This window comes from Eschscholzia californica, unplaced genomic scaffold, assembly GCF_041429995.1.
Source record: "Eschscholzia californica isolate CP2 unplaced genomic scaffold, dmEscCali1.0.p SCAF_2, whole genome shotgun sequence".
Lineage (NCBI taxonomy): Eukaryota > Viridiplantae > Streptophyta > Magnoliopsida > Ranunculales > Papaveraceae > Eschscholzia > Eschscholzia californica.
Window position 1 is genome coordinate 57,503,932 of NW_028238309.1, and position 20,344 is coordinate 57,524,275.

The 20,344-nt window shown below is 39.4% G+C and overlaps 1 protein-coding gene, 1 long non-coding RNA gene and 1 other non-coding gene across 3 annotated transcripts; 2 read left to right on the forward strand and 1 right to left on the reverse strand.

Moving 5' to 3' along the window:
* Positions 1-7,446: 7,446 nt before the first annotated feature.
* On the forward strand, positions 7,447-7,528 carry TRNAS-GCU (transfer RNA serine (anticodon GCU)). The gene has a single exon. It is a non-coding gene; the product is annotated as a tRNA-Ser (tRNA).
* A 215-nt stretch (positions 7,529-7,743) lies between these two features.
* On the reverse strand, positions 7,744-12,143 carry LOC147559447 (threonyl and alanyl tRNA synthetase second additional domain-containing protein). Its single transcript, XM_086661330.1, has 7 exons — positions 11,740-12,143; positions 11,482-11,628; positions 11,219-11,334; positions 9,997-10,089; positions 9,152-9,329; positions 8,737-8,832; positions 7,744-8,002 (listed from the first exon to the last, which is right to left on the reverse strand). Exons 1-7 carry the CDS (start codon positions 11,821-11,823, stop codon positions 7,943-7,945), a joined length of 774 nt encoding a protein of 257 aa, XP_086517456.1. The 5' UTR covers positions 11,824-12,143; the 3' UTR covers positions 7,744-7,942.
* Positions 12,144-15,444: 3,301 nt separating this feature from the next.
* On the forward strand, positions 15,445-19,427 carry LOC147559448 (uncharacterized). Its single transcript, XR_015234605.1, has 3 exons — positions 15,445-16,674; positions 18,972-19,059; positions 19,141-19,427. It is a non-coding gene; the product is annotated as an uncharacterized LOC147559448 (long non-coding RNA).
* Positions 19,428-20,344: the final 917 nt, after the last annotated feature.

Below are 20,344 nucleotides of genomic sequence, written 5' to 3' on the forward strand. Positions count from 1 at the left end.
GTGTCTTGGAGACAGTTCCTGTCATCACACGTAGATAGTGAGGGGTGGTTGTTGGCGTAGCCAACAACCCTCCGACGCCCAAGTCAGTAGGTGATCTTTTGGAAAAAAGGCAAAATAGGAGAAGTTTCAAGGTTAGAAGTAGTACCTTCGTAAGTGAATGGCATTCCAGCTATTGCCTATGTTTAGGCCATCTTTTGATTGAAGTTTGTAAGCTCCTTGTCCCACTACCTTGGTAACGAGGTATGGGCCTTCCCAAGTAGGGGCTAACTTGCCAGCTCCTGTTTCTTTAGTATTTTGAAATACTTTTCTCAGAACCCAGTCGCCAACTTTGAATGTACGAACCCTAACGTTCTTGTTGTAATGTTTGGCTGCTTTCTGTTGGTATGCGGCATTCCTGATTGCCGCCATGTCTCTTACCTCGTCTACCGTATCCAGGTTATGGTTGAGTAGCTCCCAATTGCTTTCTTCTGTGGTCCACTGGTATCGGGCAGAGGGAACTCCTGTTTCAGCTGGTATTACCGCCTCACAACCGTATGCGAGGGAAAATGGGGTTTCCCCAGTTGGGGTCTTTGAAGTGGTTCTGTATGACCACAACACTCCTGGTAGTTCATCTGCCCATGCCCCTTTAGCTTTCTTGAGTCGTTTTTTCATTGAGTTCATTATCGTTTTGTTTGACGATTCTGCTTGGCCATTGGATTGAGGGTATCTAGGAGTCGAAAAACTTAGTTTGATTCCCCACTCCTTGCAGAAGTCTTGGAAATCAAAGCTGATAAACTGTGAACCATTGTCTGTGACAATCTCCTTGGGAACTCCAAACCTGCAAATGACATGTTTCCAAACAAAACTTTTTACCTCGCGGTCTCTGATTTGGTGGTAGGCTTCGGCTTCCACCCACTTGGTGAAGTAGTCTGTGACAGCAAGCATGTAGACTCTCTGGCCTGGGGCCGTTGGTAGTTTGCCTACTATATCCATCCCCCATTTCATGAAAGGCCATGGGGATAGAATTGAACTTAGCTTCTCTGGAGGGAGGTGGGAAGTTTGGGCGAACCTCTGGCAGCTGTCGCAACGTCTAGCATAGTCAGTAGAGTCTGCTCTCATAGTTGGCCAGTAGTAACCTGCAGTCAGTGCTCTGTTGGCCAGGCTGCGACCGCCAGAGTGGTTACCGCATTCCCCCTCATGTAATTCCTTGAGGACATACTTGGATTCCTCTTGGGTGATACATTTCAAGTAAGGCCCAGAGTATGATCTCTTAAGGAGCTGGCCGTCCATGATGCAAAACCTTGCAGCTTTGACTTTGAGCCTTCTAGCTTCATTTCGATCCTGTGGCAACTCATCGTTAGTTAAGTACCTGATTATTGGTGTCATCCAGGTCTCTTCTGCATCTGTAACCGCTACCTCTGAGGGCTTTGTTTTCCATACTGCCGGCCACTGAAGTAGTGTTAGGGGTATTGTCTGTGCATCCTTGGTTGGAATTGATGACCCTAAATTGGCCAAGGCATCAGCGTGCCCATTCTCGAGTCTGGGTACCTGTTCAAAACTAACCTCGGTGAACTGACTTTGTAGTTCTTTTACATGCGACACATAGGCTGCCATCTTCACGTCTTTGGCCTGGTAGGTTCCTTGTAGCTGGTTAACTACGAGTTGGGAGTCTGATTTTATCGCAAGTTTCTGGACTCCCATCTCCTTTGCCAGGTTCATACCTGCGATCAAGGCCTCGTACTCTGTTTCATTGTTGGTGGCTTTGAACCCGCATCTTATTGCTTGTTGGATTAGGTCACCTTCTGGGGAAGTGAGAACAACACCAAGTCCTACTCCATTCATGTTACTGGAACCATCTACTGATAAGGTCCATTTGAGTTGGCTATGTTCCTGTAGATGGAGCAATTCTCCTTGTGCCTGCACTAAGGTGTTAGGTGTAAAGTCAGCAATAAAATCAGCCAGTACCTGAGATTTGATCGCTGTCCTTGGCTGGTAGCTGATGTCATGTTCGCTTAGCTCCACTGCCCATTTGGTCAATCTCCCAGACAGCTCTGGTTTGTGAAGAATATTCTTCATTGGGAAAGTTGTAACCACCACAATTGGGTGGCATTGAAAGTAAGGTCTCAGCTTCCTGGCTGCGGTAACAAGGGCAAGGGCTAGCTTCTCTAGTTGGCTGTAACGGGTTTCAGCATCGAGCAATGATTTGCTTGTGTAGTAGACAGGCAGCTGCTTACCGTCTTCCTCACGAACGAGTACTGCACTTACCGCTGTCTCTGAAACAGCAAGGTATATGAACAATTTCTCTCCATCTTTTGGTTTGGAGAGCAAAGGTGGAGAAGTGAGGTATCTCTTCAGCTGTTGTAGAGCTTCTTCACAGGCAGGTGTCCACTCGAAATTTTTCCCCTTTCGTAGAGTGGTGAAGAACAAGTAGCATCTCTCGGAAGACTTAGAAATGAATCGGCTAAGTGCCGCCACTCTACCTGCAAGCTTCTGGACGTCCTTGATGCATTTCGGGGAAGGAATACCCATCACCGAATTGATCTGATCTGGGTTAGCTTCGATCCCCCTTTGAGTCACCATATACCCTAAAAATTTTCCAGAGGACACACCAAAAGAACACTTAGCGGGGTTTAGTTTCATATTATACCTCCTGAGTACCTCAAATGCTTGTTTGAGGTGTTCCAAGTGTTGTTCTGCTACTAATGACTTGACTAACATATCATCGATGTAGACCTCCATAGTGTCGCCTAGCATGTTGGCGAACATTTTGTTTACGAGCCTCTGGTAGGTGGCACCTGCATTTTTTAGTCCAAAAGGCATGACTTTGTAACAGAATATACCTCTTTCCGTGACGAAGGCGGTTTTCTCCTGGTCGTTTGGATGCATAAGGATCTGATTGTAGCCTGAGAATGCATCCATGAAGCTCAAGAGTTCGTGGCCGGCTGTGGCGTCTACTAGCATGTCGATGTGAGGTAGTGGGAAGGAATCCTTAGGGCATGCTTTGTTCAAGTCTGTAAAGTCAATACATACCCGCCACTTACCATTCTTCTTTTTAACGACCACCACATTAGCGAGCCAATCTGGATAGTGCACTTCCCTTACAGATCCGATGTCAAGTAGCTTCTGGATCTCCTCATTGATCACCTTGTTGCGTTCTGGTGCGAATTTCCTTCTTTTCTGTCTGACCGGGGTGTGGGAAGGGTCTACCTGCAATTCATGAACTATTATAGAGGGGTCTATCCCTGTCATATCTGCATGAGACCAAGCAAAACAGTCAGAGTTATCGGTTAGGAATTCAATGAGTTTTTCTCTGAGAGTAGGAGCTAGCTGTGCTCCAATTTGGACTTTGTGCTCTGGGATGTTGGGGTTAATTTGGACTTCGTCTAACTCCTCCATGTTTGGTTGGTTGAGGTTTGAGTTGAGGGGCACTTTGTTCTGTAATTGCTACAAGGGCTTCTTGGGAGCCTTCATTGTGTTCTTGTAGCAGTTCCTGGAAGCTCCTTGGTCTCCTTTGATTTCCCGTACTCCCCAAGGTGTTGGAAACCTCAATACTTGGTGGTATGTTGATGGTACTGCCCTCATCTCATGGATCCAAGGTCTTCCAAGGATCATGTTATAAGCTGATGGGCAGTCCAATACCACAAAGGTGGTGCTAAGGTTAATTCCCCCTGCATATACCGGTAGTACGATTTCTCCCAAGGTATACTTCTGTTCTCCACTAAATCCTATAAGGACAGTAGAACGTCGGCAGATGCTCGATTCTTCTAGTCCCATTCCTAGCAAGGCATGAAGAAACAAGACATTAGTGGAGGATCCGTTATCAATAAGTATACGTTTAACTAACACATTTGCAATAGTGAGAGAGAGGACGAGAGCGTCATGATGAGGGTTGACGAGCCCTGAGACTTCGTTGTCAACGAAGCTGATGGTTTGGTTGGTGAAAGTTAGGGTTGACGCCTCTGTCGAGTGGGCAGTTGGATTTGCTATGATTCGTGCACTTCTTTTGGCTGCTGAGTGGCTTACTCCACTCACTTCTGAGCCACCTGTGATCATGTTGCAAGTTAATGTTGGAATCGGCTCCTCTGGCTCTTTGGGTCGGGCATCTGCTTGGGACATGGTTTTCTTGCCTTTATCTGTCAGTAAGTCGGTGAGGTGACCTCTCTTTAGGAGCTCAGCAACTTCAAGCCTGAGGGCAATGCAATCTGCAGTAGTGTGCCCATGGTCCGAGTGGAATTCACACCACTTGGAAGTATCCCTCTTGTCGCTTGGCGTCTTCGTCTTCCCTGGCCACCTTACCGTGTTACCCATCCCCTTCATTACAGCAATCACCTCACTTGGTTCAATGTTGAGGTTGTATTCTGGAATCTTGGTACGGATGGGTCCTTGCGGTTTCTCGTTTTGACGATTAGGTGGAGGGTTGAACGGCCTCCTGTTCTCCCTTGGAATTGGTCGTCTGGTTGGGTAAGGATCATTGCTCCTGGCTTCTGACCGTCGTTCGTATCTTCTGGAGTGACGGTCTCTTGACCTATCTTCCTGTGAATAGTATCTGTTTCTGTGGGCTTCGTCTTCCTCCCACCTAATTTCAACCCAAGCTCTGGAAAGGACATCCTCCATCGTTGTGCAATTGAACTTGGTGAGTTCTTTGTACAACTCCCCATCTGGCAGTAAACCTTTCCTGAAAGCATCAACTGCTGTCTCCTGGTTGCAGTAAGGAATTGACACCTTCTCCCGATTAAATCTTCCCACATACTCTCTGAGTGGTTCACCTCTTCGTTGTTGGATTCGGTAGAGGTCACCAGAGAGTTTCTCCAGCTTCTTACTGCTTGCAAATTGCTCGACAAAGGTGTCAGTGAGCTGGGCAAATGAAGCGATTGAGTTATGGGGGAGGTTAGTGTACCATTGCAGAGCTGGGCCAATCAGACTAGACCCAAAACTCTTGCACATACACGCTTCCCGCAAGTCCCTTGGAATCGCAGCAGTAAACATCCTCTGTTTGTAAGAGGCTATGTGATCGTCCGGGTCAGAGGTGCCGTCATACATCTTCATGTTGGGAAAAGTGAACTTTCTGGGCATCTCTACCAGAGCAATTGCATCGACGAACGGAGAGTCAGCATAGCTTTGAGGAAGACTCTTCTTGAAAGGGGTCGGGACTCCTGGAATTCTAGTGATCAGAGCCTCCATTTCAGCCAACCTCTTTGCTAAAGCTTGCTCTAAAGGGGTACCTGTATGTGAAAATAATAAGGGATTAGAAGTCATGGTGGGTTGAGTAGGCATAGGGAAGATAGTAGGCATAGCAATATTAGAAGATGAGTAAAGAGGAGCAGCCATGGTCTGCTGTGGAGTGAGAGGTTGTTGAAAGGTATGTGTTGGAGCTATGAATGGAGCACTTGCGGATCCCGTCCCTACTTGGCTGGTGGTGAAGCCTGCAGTAGTGTTGTGAGGAGGTGTTGGGCGATTGGATGGTCCTCCTACTTCAGAACCGTTGGGAGGTGGTCGATTGTCCCCTAAACTTTGTCTTCTTGGAACCACCAACTCGGTAATTCTTTCCTGCAGTAGCATGTTCTCTGCCCGGACAGTAGAGTTCTCCTCCTCCAAAGCTCTTAATCTTTCGGCGTTTTCTTGCATCTGGGCAGTGAGTGCAGCAAGTTGTGATGAGAAATCCACAGAAGCATTGGACATGTCTCCTTCCATGGTACTTGTCCTTTCGGTAGTTAGTGGCTGGCCCCCTCCTTCTAGCGCCAAATTGTAGACGGTAAAATGTCTACGGGTCGGAAAGTCTGACAGTCAACGGGTCAACGGTCAAAGTCTTGTCGGGTCGGGTCGGATGCTTCGGGGACCGGCTACGTGTCGAAAAGAACCTGCACACAAAAAGAGAGAAGAGATCGTGAAGCCTCTGGGACACCGGGATGGTGCCGGCCTAAGGGGGCTCCGACGGTCAAGTCAGATACTCGGTCAAATATAAATAAGAAAGTCAAAGTGGCCAATAGAAGGGTAACCGTTGTCGGAGTGCTTAGGTGTCGCGGCTCGTGAAGTTGTCGGAACAGATCCCCACGGAAGTGATTTACTTACGGTAATTAAGAGGGTGACGGTAATGAAGTATCGTCGTTAACTCGCTGGTCGTAAAGGAGACTTGCAATAAGGTGCTGGTCGTAAAGGGATCCGCAATAGAGTGCTGGTCGTAAGTGGATCGGACGGTGAGGATGAATGAAGATGATACGCCTAGTGTCTTATCGCTAGATGAATGATGCGATAAGGAGGTGGCCGTATTAGGATGACGATACGGCCAGCTAGTTACTGCGAGATATTGTTACGGCTAGCTAGTTACTGCGAGATAGTGTTACGGCTAGCTAGTTACTGCGAGATTCGTGACTACCAAGCTTTTATCCTCCAACTTCTAAGACGATGAGTCAGAGACTTTGGAAGAGTGAAGAGCTCTTTGAGAGGCTTATCGAAGAGAATGGTAGTGAAGATGGATTGGATTACTCGAGTACTGTTGTCGAATATTGGATGCCCTGGTCTGGTTGTAGCCTCTTGTATTTATAGTGGTAGAGGAGGGTCGTCTTGATGACGGTCAGCTCGTAACCGACGTAATTATTCTGTGACATTACTCATGGAAGTACGTTAAGAGATAGGGGATCTGACGTACTGACCGTCAGATGAGAATTCGAATCTCTTGGGGGACGGTCAGGATGCTACCGCGTGTGCGATAAGCTACTGGCCGGTAACGTCCGTCTTCAAGTGGAAGATACGGAATATTCACCATTAGTGCGGTTATGGATTGCGCGATAACCTTCTAGCCGTCAGATAGCTTAGTACTAGGAGGTGGTTATCGCGCGACATGTGTCAGATACGCTTAGTGTTAAGCGGGTATGGATCTGGTGATCATGCTAGCGTCTTGGGCCGTTACCGGGCCTCCTTATCAAGCTTCGCGGATTTTATCCTTACGAAGCGGTTGTTCATAAATTCTGCGGGCACCTCGTGGGGCGGATATTTGCCCATACAGTGACAACTACAAAAGCTTAGTTTAGTGGTACGCTTATTGAACTAGACCAAACTAAGTCGCGTGTTTCTCATACCAGATCATACGAAACCAAACTAAATCAAATTTTGAACTGAACTGAAATAGACCCAAACTAACATTTTGAATCGTTGTAGTGTTGACATAAAACATCCAATGGGGGTCCCAAGTTCGATTCCAGAGGAGGTGGAACCTATGATTATTAAATTTGGATTATTAAAGATATACATAATAATAAGTTTGTCGGGCATTAAGTTCTATGTTGTTGGTCTTTAGACCCCTTTTAATTATTGGTTTAACTTAGACAGCTATTGTACTTATCACATCTTCATGATGTATCAATGCCTTATAATGACTATCGTAGATCGTAGTCGATTTCTCAGAAAAAGAAAAGCCTTGGGATACTCATTTCAGGATAAAATTCTCATGAGCAAACTTAATACAACAACGACGCTTTGGCCGAGTGGTTAAGGCGTGTGCCTGCTAAGTACATGGGGTTTCCCCGCGAGAGTTCGAATCTCTCAGGCGTCGTTTCCTATACTTTTTTTTTCATTTTTCTTTTATATGGCCTTGCACCTCGAGATACACATTTCAATCGTAACCGATGGCCCGGCCAACAACCAGGTTTGAGTTGCACTTGAAAACTTCATTTGATCCCAACAGTTTAATTCATACGATCTTTCTCGTGGTAAACCATTCAAATATGCAATATTTTCCGTTCATTTGTTTTTAAATGGATAATAGAGTTTTAGTGAATGAGATTCAAATTTATATATACGTATGACAATTAATACCTCATCCTTGTTCAAAATCAGCTAAAAAGAGGGTTTGAATATCTAATTTCCACATAAATGTAGTTCATCACTCACACTACATAAGAATGCAGATGGATAAATATTAATATTATTTCCTTCTTCTTGTTGTTCAAACTAGAAACCCAAACGCTTAGGGGCCGATGGAATAAAACACTTTCGTGAAGCCCTTCTTCGTTCGAATCTGCGAAACCTGAAAAATAATAGCATATCACACATCAGAAACATGGAGTCTTGCTATGTAAACATGGTATAGAGGAAACTGCAAATGAAATTTCCTGCTGGTGAAACACTGAATATTTCGTTATTTGGTCACTTCGATGGGAATACATACAAAGGGCATCTACAAGTGGAGTTTCATGTCAGTCGATTCTAAAATGGAAATATTACGGTAGTTTCAGTGAAGATATGTCGACAATCATTAAATGAGTCAATAGCACTCACCATATTGTGTTTAGATAAAGAAACATAATGAATGATTCTTGCTTAGAAATTCGATTTAAGACGTTGGCGAAGGAGTTTTGCTTTTCAATTGGTTCAAAATTCTGACCCATTGGGATATAGAGCGTTTTGTTTATCCATCGACTTGTGTAAGGTGCAGTAGCGACTAGGAAAGAATCATTCCTTGAAATAAATGTTATTCCTTCTTGATTTAACTATATGCTGTATTGCAATCACAAGTTTAATTCAAGTTGGAAGAATATGATTATCCATTAGGATTTTAAAGTTCAAATCATGTTGGAGGAATAACAACTCTTCGGTTATGTGATTATCCAACGTGGCCGATAAATAAGTTGTGTCGGGTTGTTTGTGGGCCGATACGGCCCGTTGGGATTCTCTAGACACGATGCTAAATTACTTTCAAATATGACGACAAATATCGTTATTATTTACAACAATATGTAAGTTAAGGTGAAAAATCAGTACCTTCAAGCTCCCGATTTCTGAAATATCGGACACATGGGTTCCTCCACATGGGCAACCAGGATAGTTTCCCAACTTTATAACACGAGGCGTACTACTCTGCACAAATCGCAAGGCATTTAAATTTGCTCTCAGCAAAAGATAAAATCTAGTTACATTTGAGCAGGAATAAAAGTATAATACTTGATCAATAGAAATGAGCACTTGCTCAACTTGATCTATCCAGCATGATTCATTTCAAGTAGTATTACTGATGCCCTTGACCCTTGTTAAGTAATTATCTAGTGGATTAATACGAAGGAAGATAAAAAAGAGAGAAGATGATATTTTAGTGAAGGATAGATCCTTTAAAATATACAAAAAGATAAAAAAGGCCGGCGCTTGAGAACTAGTAGTAAAAAAATATTGTTATCTTAACCTTGGAGATATAATCAGGAAGGCTTCCACCACATATTTCTGAAGCTTCTTCGTACGGCAGAACAGCGGCTAAGACCTTCCCTCCCTTAGAGATTAATGCACTTGCTTCGAGCTCCAATTCTTTTTGTTTACTTTGAAATTCATTTTGTGGAATCGTGCCTTTGTACTCAACAAATGGACTGAAACATGTAAATCATTTATAAGGAGATAAAGAGCCTATTTAATAGTTTTAAAGACTAATAGGATGCTAAAATGAGAGGAACAATGGAGACGAGAGAATGTTCATGTAGTTGTTTTAAGGGAAGTGTTATTCAGTATTTGCTGTTCTCGTGCTATGATTATCATTGTGATTCTCTAAATTATGCCTGGGGATAATTTCTAATTCACCCTCTCGATAGTTTCTTAATATTTAGTGAATTTCCTTTTAACATTTGAGTGCTCAACTTTTAAAATTGATAACGGGATTACTTGTGAAACAAATCTCGTTAATCCCTTACAATGATTTGCCTACTTTTCTTTTACAACATTTAGAGAATTCCATAATAATCTTTTACAAAATTTAGATCATAGTAGCTAAACATTAATGTCGAAAAGAAAATGAATAGGTTGTCTCATAAGAATATAAAACTGAATAACATGACTAAAAGTCATTTTTTCTATATCCTACAGTAGATATAGTTTTGAATGCTAACAAAAGTTAAGCGGCGGGTAAATCTACTTATTATAACTTCGTAAGAAACTTAGTGACCTACACAACCCTATCAAGTGCGACAAGCTACGTCTGAAATACAGTAGAAAATTTAACAAGCACACAAATGCCAGTCTCTAAACACATAGTAGTCATACCCGTCAGCGAAGTGGTAGCCTTTGGCTGGCTCTAAATGATCCAAGCCCACATTTTGCATGCATATATCCAACAAATGTCCAGCTGAATGTAGCCTACAAGATAAAGAAAACATAGTGAAACTAATCGCCTCCAGCCGACTTCACCTCTCCATAGTGAAAGTCTTGGGTTTCAACTTGGCATGGATTTGGCTGAAGAGCTTGGTGTTTCTACTTATCTCATGGAAGGGGACTCTAAGGTCCTCCTTGAACTAATCGAAGCCGTTGATCCAGAAATTCCTTGGAGATATATTATGATATCAACAGCATCCGAGAAAGATTGTGTGGAAGCTCAGTAACCTCTCGTTCTGCCCAAGAGTGTGCAACGTCGAGGCCCACAATCTAGCGGCTACCGTTTTAACCACGAGTAATTAGCGGTTTGACAGATTAATCCAATTATGGTTAACTTTTTTACAATTTGGTCCTTTAAGTGTATTGATGTATTTCTGTGTAAGGTCGAACATTGTAACCCTTTTACTCTATGCTATGTTTTTGTTCTAAAAAATAAAATAAAAATTAAAAATAAAGAAAACATCAAACAAATACAAGTTAAAGAAGGACCTTTAGCACAAAGAGCTTGCTGAAAATAGTTCTTTATTCTAAAATAATAGTAACTTATTACACTAAAATCTAAAAGGTCATGATTTAGGTTTAGTTACTTCGTACCAAAGTTATATAGGACATAAGAGTCTACTCCTTTCATGAAAAGGGCAAAATCTTGTTCATGTGTACAATTCTAAGAGTCTCTTGAGGCGTCCACCACCCTTTGGTGTAGCGGTTGGACACCCCTCTTAAGCCCATGAGGTCGTGGGATCGAGTCTCCGCGGAAGCAGTTTGCCATCAAGATTTATCCCATGTAATTTAGACAATATATAGTAAATAATATAATAAATTTGTCGGGCTTTAGGCCTCTTTCATGTTATCGCGCTCATCACATCTTCATGATGTATCAATGCCTTGTAACGACTAACGTAGATTGTAGTCGATTTCTCAAAAAAAAATCCTCTCTTGAGGCAAATGTTCAACGGGAAGTGCTATAATCACTTCTAGATTTACTCCGAATCTTAACCAAAGGATCGATGGCACAGTCATATCATCCTAAGTACAAGAATAAAGAATAAACTTCGCGGAATTCAAGATTCTACATTAAACAACAAATCCTAAAATGTTCAATTAAAACCCATACTTGGAATTATGAATTCGTCTTTGTTCATCGATGAATAAGCAAACTTCTTGACCTAGGTCAAGTTTCCGATCACATTCCTCAATGGAAGAGCCTTCAAAATATCCATAATGGTAAACCTACCAATTACCAAACACAAAACCTAGCCGAATCAGGCATGCAAAAACTAAAAAAAATAAAATAAACCCTAACATCTAAACCAAATTAGACAAAGAAACTGAAAGAATGAATAAACAACAAAACTTTATGGGAATTAATTATCTTACAATTCCATCTTTGAGTCTCACATCTTCAACAACAAATTTGAAATCTGATTCTTCATTCGAGATAAAACCAATATCCGACGGTTGACCACCACCTTGAGGATGAAATATAGTTGAATCCAAAATCAAAGCTTTTCGATTATCTTCTCCCTGTGAAAAAAAGTTACTAGTGAAGTTCATAAAGATCGAAAATAGAGTTTTCTTACCCAAATGAAGAATTAGGGTTTAATGAAATCAAATGATGATGGAGAAGAAGAATACCTGAAAGTAAGAGATGAGTAAGGATTTTGATTGGAACAATCGCATATTATCGAAGTAAGCTAGTTTCGTTCTGGTTGAATCCATTTTCCCACCAATTTTTCTGTTTCCCGCCGCCACGGAAGGGAATTGGAAGTTGGGAGAGTAGTTGTAAAGGTGGTGGAAATGGTGGGAAATGAATTTCCTACTTATTTATGAATTCCATTTCCATGTAGGGAAAGTTAGACTCCTTCGGGACTTCCCATCCCACATTTGTTGGGAAAAGGGCAAATGGGCGATAACCTCACTTCTTGAGCTAGTTTACGAGTGACAAAAACCTAAGACCATCCAACACATTTTTTACATGTTTCAAAATGTGACAGTCTTACGTGACTTAGGAAAAATATCAAGAGATAGAGATTCAGATTGGGGGTCTTTCAAGTAGACTCAATGAGTCTATCAAACATGTTTCAAAATGTGATAGTCTTACATGACTTAGGAAAATATGAGGAGACAAAGATTCAGACTGGGAGCCTTTCAAGTAGACTCAATGAGTCTATCAATTGGGTTTGGAAATGGATGTGGAGAAAGTAGGGCTTGTAATAGTGATTGTACTTGGAAATCGAATTGTTGCAAATGGTGTTTAGAGTCGAGCAAACACAGTTCTCTAAAGGGGGTCATAGGTGCAAGCTCAATGTTAGAAAATGCCACACCTATAGGTGCAAGTCTCGACTATAAGATGAAGCTCGAGACATTTGGTTGGGTCTGTGGAGCATTTAAAATAACCGAACGTTAGGGGTGGGTATCTATGGTAAAAACAAGAACTATAGTACATGCTTGGGTTCCTTGTGGTCACAAAAATATGACAAAGAATGTATCACTTTTATTTACACTGCATTTGCAACATGGTACAGAAAGGCACAAAACCAAAATTGACATATGGAGTGATGTTCATTGCCACTAATCTTTTGGAGTTCTAACTTCCAACAACTAGTTTAGAATACTTTTGGGATATAATTATCTACAAGCATATTAAGATTGATTATCTCCATATAGATTCTAAAAGGAAACTTTATTTTAATACTATATAGAAAGACCAAGAGTGCAATATGCAAAAAAATTCTCCGTTCTTCTTTGTCATATCTCTGCTACTGGATACACATTGTTCATTTATACTCTTCCATGTTGAATTAAATTGATGGTCAGAGCCTCAAAGGAACACCTTACACTTTCACTAGCGAGCAAAAGTTATTTGTTATAATATGGAGTATAATTTTTTTTGAATGGTTAGCGTGTCTCGAACACTTGACTTTTACAGTGAAAGACTATACCTCTTACCACTCCAACCAAAGGTTGGTGGCATATATACAAAAGTTGTTAACAAAAATCGACAATTTTCCTGCCACAACACTTATAAATGGTGTCATAGTAGAATTAGTATTTGTACAAGAAATCTGGCTACCTTAGCATGTAAACAACTCTTCCCTCGAAGAAGTTAGGTATGTAACACATTCCACACATTTTTGTTATCTAGTGAATCAATCGAAGTCAGACTGACAAGTTTTCTGAGATGGTTTTTTTGGAACTTTTATTGTAGCGTTTGTTTCATTGCCTATAAATAGGATATTTGTAATGCTAAGGCAATTTGTCATCTAATTTCATCTTCTTAAATATGATCATATGATATTAACCTAGGCCACCACAGTGGTGGTTCAAATTTATCCTGATGTATATTTTGCCTGAAGCAAGAAAATGATAAATAGATTAAGAAGAGTATAATAAAGGTAAGATAAGAGAGTAACAAAATAAATAAATTTTGAGAAAAAGTATAATAAATAGGACCAAAAAATGGACCATACGATGAAGTATCAACCCTATCTCTAGAGGACATGGGGGGCATATACTGCCCACATGGCATTGTGCCACGTCAGCATCGACCAAATACAGCCCCCAAGTAGTATTGAACTCTTCTATAAATACATCCCTAAGGACACTCTTAATCCCAATATGTTAGCCAAGAACTAATTTTGCATAACAAAAGAGAGAAATGAAATCACCTTTAGTTGGTGAAGGTCCTTTGATTCAAGAAACCAAGAAAACAATAGTTGAGAAATTTAAAGCAGCTTTTCATGAAGCAGCTAGGGTTTCATTTACAAGAAATGAGAGTAAGAATTTGATTACAAGAGAGATTGAAAAACAACGAAGTAGTTCTAGTGATCAAGATCCGATTAGAATCGTTATGTTCTTGGGGTCTTGGAGTCACACCTAGACTTTATGCAGGTCATGCGTTACATGATTTGACTTGTTTACGTAGTTGTAAAAGTGTAAATGATTTTTCTGTATCTTAAAGTTTCGTAAATATGTTACCTTGTTAGCGACTTTATATTTGGCCGTTTTGGATTACGTTTCGCAACGCTTTTTTAGAGGCGTTAGAAGAGCTACAATTTGTTCTAGTAGAATGACTAGTGTAACATATAACTAAGGGATTTCATGATTCCTTCTCATTTTAGTAGGATGATATATGTAAAGAAGTTATTGATTATCTCTAGTCTACTCTTTTAAGTTCATAACAAGAACATATAAATGTTTAGTCTTTTCTTGATTCTTCTTTTGTTGGTTTTGTGGTATTTATAGAAGAAAACACAAGATATATTAATAATTTAATTACATGTATATATCTTTTATGATAGAACTACAATTCAATTTTCAGACCCTTGAGATAAATTGTCATATGACGTCTTTGCTTCAGATTTTGGTTCTCAATTAAGTCTACAAATAAGAATATACATAGCCGTTTCTATAATTAACATAAATCAATCTCCATAGATAATTCATGTATGAAATCGTTTTCATTATCCACAAGTACAAAATTGAATATGGGATAAGAACTAATGTTTCCACTATATATTTATTTATAAATATTTCACATGGGTTTTTAGCCCAACAATTATGCAGCCAACAGTGATAGAGAGACCGACACTTCTGGGCGTGAAAGTGGCGTGAATCGAATCCAACGGGTTGGATTCACGCTGATTTCATCAAGAGAGAGAAAGTGGCGTGCATCTAAGGGTTGGTGGCAATTCACGCCCATAATTTCGGGCTCCCTCTCTTTGTCCTTATGCACCTCGGTAAATTTCAAAGGAGAAAACGTTTGATATACTTTCAGCGCAGTGATCTTATTAATCCGCCCTGGTCCCCACTACAAAATGGTCCATTTCCTATAAAGGTCTGTGTTATATAGGTAACAAAATAACATACAACATGAAAAGGTAGTAGCTCTACTGGTTACAATTGTGAGCTCCCAAGCAATTGACCCAAGTTCAAATCCTATCGTCCCACATTCGCCCAGGATCCTTAAATTGTCAGTCACGGGCGGCTCTGCCAAAGAGTGACGTGGCCAACTCCAATTAGTCAGTCCATGAGAGAGTGAAATGGGCTGACCCATTTGAGTTGTCCATGCCATCCATTCAGGCCTGTGGTGGTCTCCAAAATAGCAATTCTGCTACAAGTACAGACAAATATTTGTTCTTTGTTTGATGGTATATTGGGTAGCCTCCCTAGACTCCAATATTTCATGTTCTATGTATCTGGTCTAGGTGTTCAAGTTCAACAAAAAAAAAATGTATCTGGTCTAGGTAGCTTGCCTCGACCCTAAGGTTAGTTTTTTTTTTTTTTAATGGTGTGTGACGTATGTCTATGGTTGTGTATATTGCATGTTTGATGATATGTGTGAAAGAAATGTTGTTAATTGGAATAAAATGGTGGAAGAACTTCTGATTGTGGTGATAACTAAGATTTCAAGAAAGTTGTTTGATGAAATGTTTGAGAGAAATATTGAAGAACAATGAATGCAATAAATTTGTGGGTATCAGTTGATTTTGTTAGATATTTGTTCCATTTGTTTTTTCTAGTCAAATGGGTGCACTATAAATTTGTAGATGGATTAATGCTTTATGTTGTTTGAAACAATTGAGGTGTGAGGTTTCCTTGGGGTACTCTTTTCTAGACAATGTATGCTTACTTTAGACGTATTGATGTTAGCGTTCAAGTCTTTATGCTTTTGTAAGTTTGTGACCATCCAACTCAAAACCAATTGACTTTGAGACGGGATGACCTAAATATTATATTCTTGGTTACTAGAGTATCATTTTCATATATGGGACTATTCTCACACGCCCCCTCATGTGTGGCATCCTTTGAGCCTAACACATGTCCTTTTTCTGGTGAAGTGTGGAGCATCGGTGACCATTAGGTGGGCCTATCACGTGTGGGCCTAGCTCTGTTACCATGTTAAGTTTGTGTCAATCCAACTTAAAACCAACTGGCTTTGAGGAAAGAGGACTTAGATATTATACTCTCGGTTACTGGAGTACCCTGTTTCCTTTTGGGATTATTCTCGCAGCCTCTAAGGTGTTATTGGGGTGCAATTTAAATGGGCTTGCAGTAAATGGATATGGAAAAAATGCACTGGTGTTATTTGAACGAATGCAATTCAAAATTGTTAAACAAAAGGATGTGACCTTCTTGTAGTGCTCATATTAGTTTGGTCATAAAAAGTTCGACTCAATAGTATCTGAGTTTTGAATTGTAGCTAAGGTTGAACTTTTCTGATATCTGATAGATATTTATAGAAAACGAGGTCTCATAAATGATGCTAAAAAGCTAGTTAGGGAACTGTGATAGAGTCCAATATAGTTGTTTTGGGGGCTTTGGTTAGTGCTTTTAAAATCAATGGTGTCAATAATATTGGTTTAGATGGATGATTTTACACACTTTTATTGAGCATACGTGCAGCTGAAGATAGGTAACGTGAAGCAACAAAGACAAGGAAATGACGAGCGATCGGAGTAAAAAAATTTCTCCTGGGTATACCATCTTGCAGAGGACAAGTTACAACCCAAATGGAAAAAGGTTTATGAGGTCATAAACCGGATAAGCACTCAACCTAGATGTTGAAAGGTACATTCCCACTATTTCCCGTATTTATTTACATTTTTATGTAGCTATGGATATATATAATTTTCATCTACTTGGTTTGTTTCAATCTTTTTTTAGAAATGATATATGCATTATACTACATGTTGTATAGTTTAGCCTGGTGTAGCTCACTTTGGGCACGCCTTGCCTGAGCATGAGCTTGGTTCGCGTTTTAGTTGAGTTGTCTGAACTAACCAAAACCTAGATTACCCATACACATCTTTTAACTATTCGACGAAGTGCAAATCCCAGAATTTTATGCCTTTGATGCCCTTTTTTCTTTTGCCCTCCTCTATGTTAGCATCACTTGGTTGAAATGCAACTTTTGAAACTTTCAAAGCCGAAACTTTAGACTTTGATGTTCCCAAAAGTGATTATCATATAAAAGATATGGTAAATGCAATCGCATATGTTGTAAGCTTAAGCTGAAGAAAAGGTGGTTCTTATGACAATGGAGTTCAAAAAAAGCTGAATAATATAAAGTTAAAGTTACCTATATTTCATTATTTCAAAGATTCAAACTTTTTGCTACATGACTGTTGTAACAACCAATTTCCGGTTCTTAAATATTATTAGTAAACGGCCGGTTTTTTTTGTCACGGTCGTTTTGCCCATTTCTCTACCGTGTCTTACTTCATTTTCTGTTATCGCCAATAGCCCTATGCTGCATTGCTAACTATTTTACCTCTATTTAGAAGTTGGTACAAACATGATGTTAAAACTTTTGTTTTTCAGCTCTACCATATTTCAAAAGAACCCCATTAAAAAGTGAAATACATAAAACAGACTTATAACTTTTACAGAACTTTACAGAGGTTAATCTTCTTTCTAGTGCCTGCAATGTTATTTGTCTTTCTTACTTTTAGTTTCATCATCTAAAAGCAAGATTTTGTTGAGACTGTAACTGTAAGAAAATTGATTCTATTGTCCAAGCCAATTTTACTTTTAAAAAGAAACCACATTTCATTCGTCAAGGCTGTCTTATCTAAGGACAAAGTGAGCTGAACCCCATCCACCCATGTTTCTGATTGACCCTACTTGATAAGAAAGAACAGAAAATACATCCGATGTTTAACAAAATGTTGTTGTTTCAATTATGAAAGTCTTATATTTGTTTATGATATGAGCATTTTTCGTCATTATGTTGAAGTTGATTTATTTTTCGTAATGTGCGTCTCTTAGAGGTTCTACACTAGCACTCAACTTTATAGTCTAAATTCGTGCTATATTGCCTAGTTAGAACAAATTACTTATCAGATCGAATGGTTGGACACCCATAAAGTGCAGTCACATCAATTTCAGGCGAATCAGGGTCGATCACCAAATAGGTTATTATATCTCTTTATAGATATCCTTTTTCATAGGCGAAACTAGGAATCTCTACAGTGGACGGTTGGTTTATATTCGCTACTCCGCTACATGGATTGTTCACGGGCTAACTATTATATATCTGAATATATTTTAGCCTATTAGGTCTTTGTTCTGCTAAGTAGATGAATGGCCGAGGACCCGAGGTTAGCCAACTAGTGGCTCCGCCTCTGTTATTTTTAAATCTGTTCCAGACATAAGTTAAACGAAGACCCCACTTAACCCATAAAACAAAAGCTATATTCAAATACTTGTTTTTAATCTAGTTTTGTTCGAGTAATTATGCAGTTTTAGTTTATGATTCATTTACTTTTTTCTGTCACTATATCTAAAGTTGGTGTTTCTTTAAACATACATTTCTTACATATACTTATTATATATAATCATGTTGCTTAACTGATAAATTATTAATGTATTATGACTTAGAGCTTTTTCTGTAGAAATTAAAGTTAATTGCTCTTTTTGGAACGCATTTATGTCCACTCCTAAGTCTTATGTTATTCAATACTACATGTTGGATTACCTACCAACTAATTAACTAACAAATAGTGATTGATTAAGTTGAAAGATCCAACATTAAACTGCGGGTTCCAAATCAATCATCATTTAACGAAACTAGGTCGATACACGGAATAAGTGGTTAAATCTTATTACAAATACATTTTTCTCGGAAAATGGAAGTGGACATAATGTAGCACTTACACCCCTCGCATGAGACTCGTGGGTTGCGAGTTGTTTCAGCCCACAACTCATGTGAGTGGTGTTCATGTACCAGGCCAGGCGTCTGTACATGTAGCATCCGTACATTTTTCTACTATGTACCAAAAGTACTCACAGGCAGAATCAAGTTTGTACGTTTTGTGAAGAACAATATTTTCTGATGACCCAGTTATGTGTGCTTGCTTATCTAGGGTTCTGAAATGGATAAAGCCTCAACGGTCGAATGGAAGGCTAAGGAGAACTTAGATAGAGTCCAATATAGTTGTTTTGGGAGCTTTGGTTAGTGCTTCTAAAATCAATGGTGTTAATAATATTGGTTTAGATGGTTCATTTACACACTTTTATCGAACATACATGCAGCTGAAAATAGATAACATGAAGCAACAAAGACAAGGGAAGTCAAGAGCAATCAGAGTTAATAAGATTTCTCCTGGGTGTACCACCTCACAGAGGACAAGTTACAAAGTACAAACCAAATGGAAAAAGGTTTAAGAGGTCATAGACCGGATATGCACTCAACCTAGATATCGAAAGGTATATTCCTACTATTTCCCGTACTTATTTACATTGTTATGTAGCTATGGAGGTATTTAATTTTCATGTACTTGGTTTATTTCAATCTTCTTTAGAAATGATATATAGTTATATACTACATGTTGTATAGTTTAGCTTGGTGTATTTCACTTTGTGCACGCCTTGCCTGAAAATGAGCTAGGTTGGGGTTCTAGTTGAGTTGAATGAACTAACTAAAGACTAGATTGTCCATACACATCTTTTAACGATTGGGCAAAGTGCAAACCCAGAGTTTTAATGAGTCCGATTCCCTTTTTTGCTTTCGCCATCTTCTACTTTAGCATCACTTCCTTGAAATATAATTATTTGAAACTTCCAAACCCGAACTTTAGACTTTTGATGTTTCCATACATGATTACACTCATATAAAAGATATGGTAAATGCAATGCATATGTGCTAAGCTTAAGCTGAAGAAAAGGTGGTTGTTATGATAATGGAGTTCAAACAAAAGCTGCGTATTGTAAAGTTAAAGTTACCTATATTTCATTATTTAAAAAATTCATACTTTTTGCTACATGACTGTTGTAAAAACCGTTTCCCGGTTGTTAAATATTGTTAGTAAACAACCATTTTTACCGTCACAGTCGGTTTTGTCCATCTCTCTACAGTGTCTTTTTCCATGAAAAGTTGTAACGACAATTTCCGTTATATCGGCAATAGCCCGTTGCTGCAATGCTAACTGTTTTACCTTTATTTAAAAGTTGGTATGAACATGATGTTAAAACTTTGGAATATCTCGAGAAGCTATATCAAAACTCAAAAGAAATCAATTAAAAATTGAAATACATAAAACAGTTCTACAACTTTTACAGAAGTTTACAGATGTTAATCTTCTTTTCTAGTTCTTACAATGTTTTTCTAACTTTTATTTTCATCATTTAAAAGCAAGACTTTGTTGGCACTGTAAGAAGATTGATTCTGTTCTCCAAGCCAATTTTTCAAAAGAAAAGCAAAACAAATTTTATTAGTCAAGTCTATTTTATCTAAGGA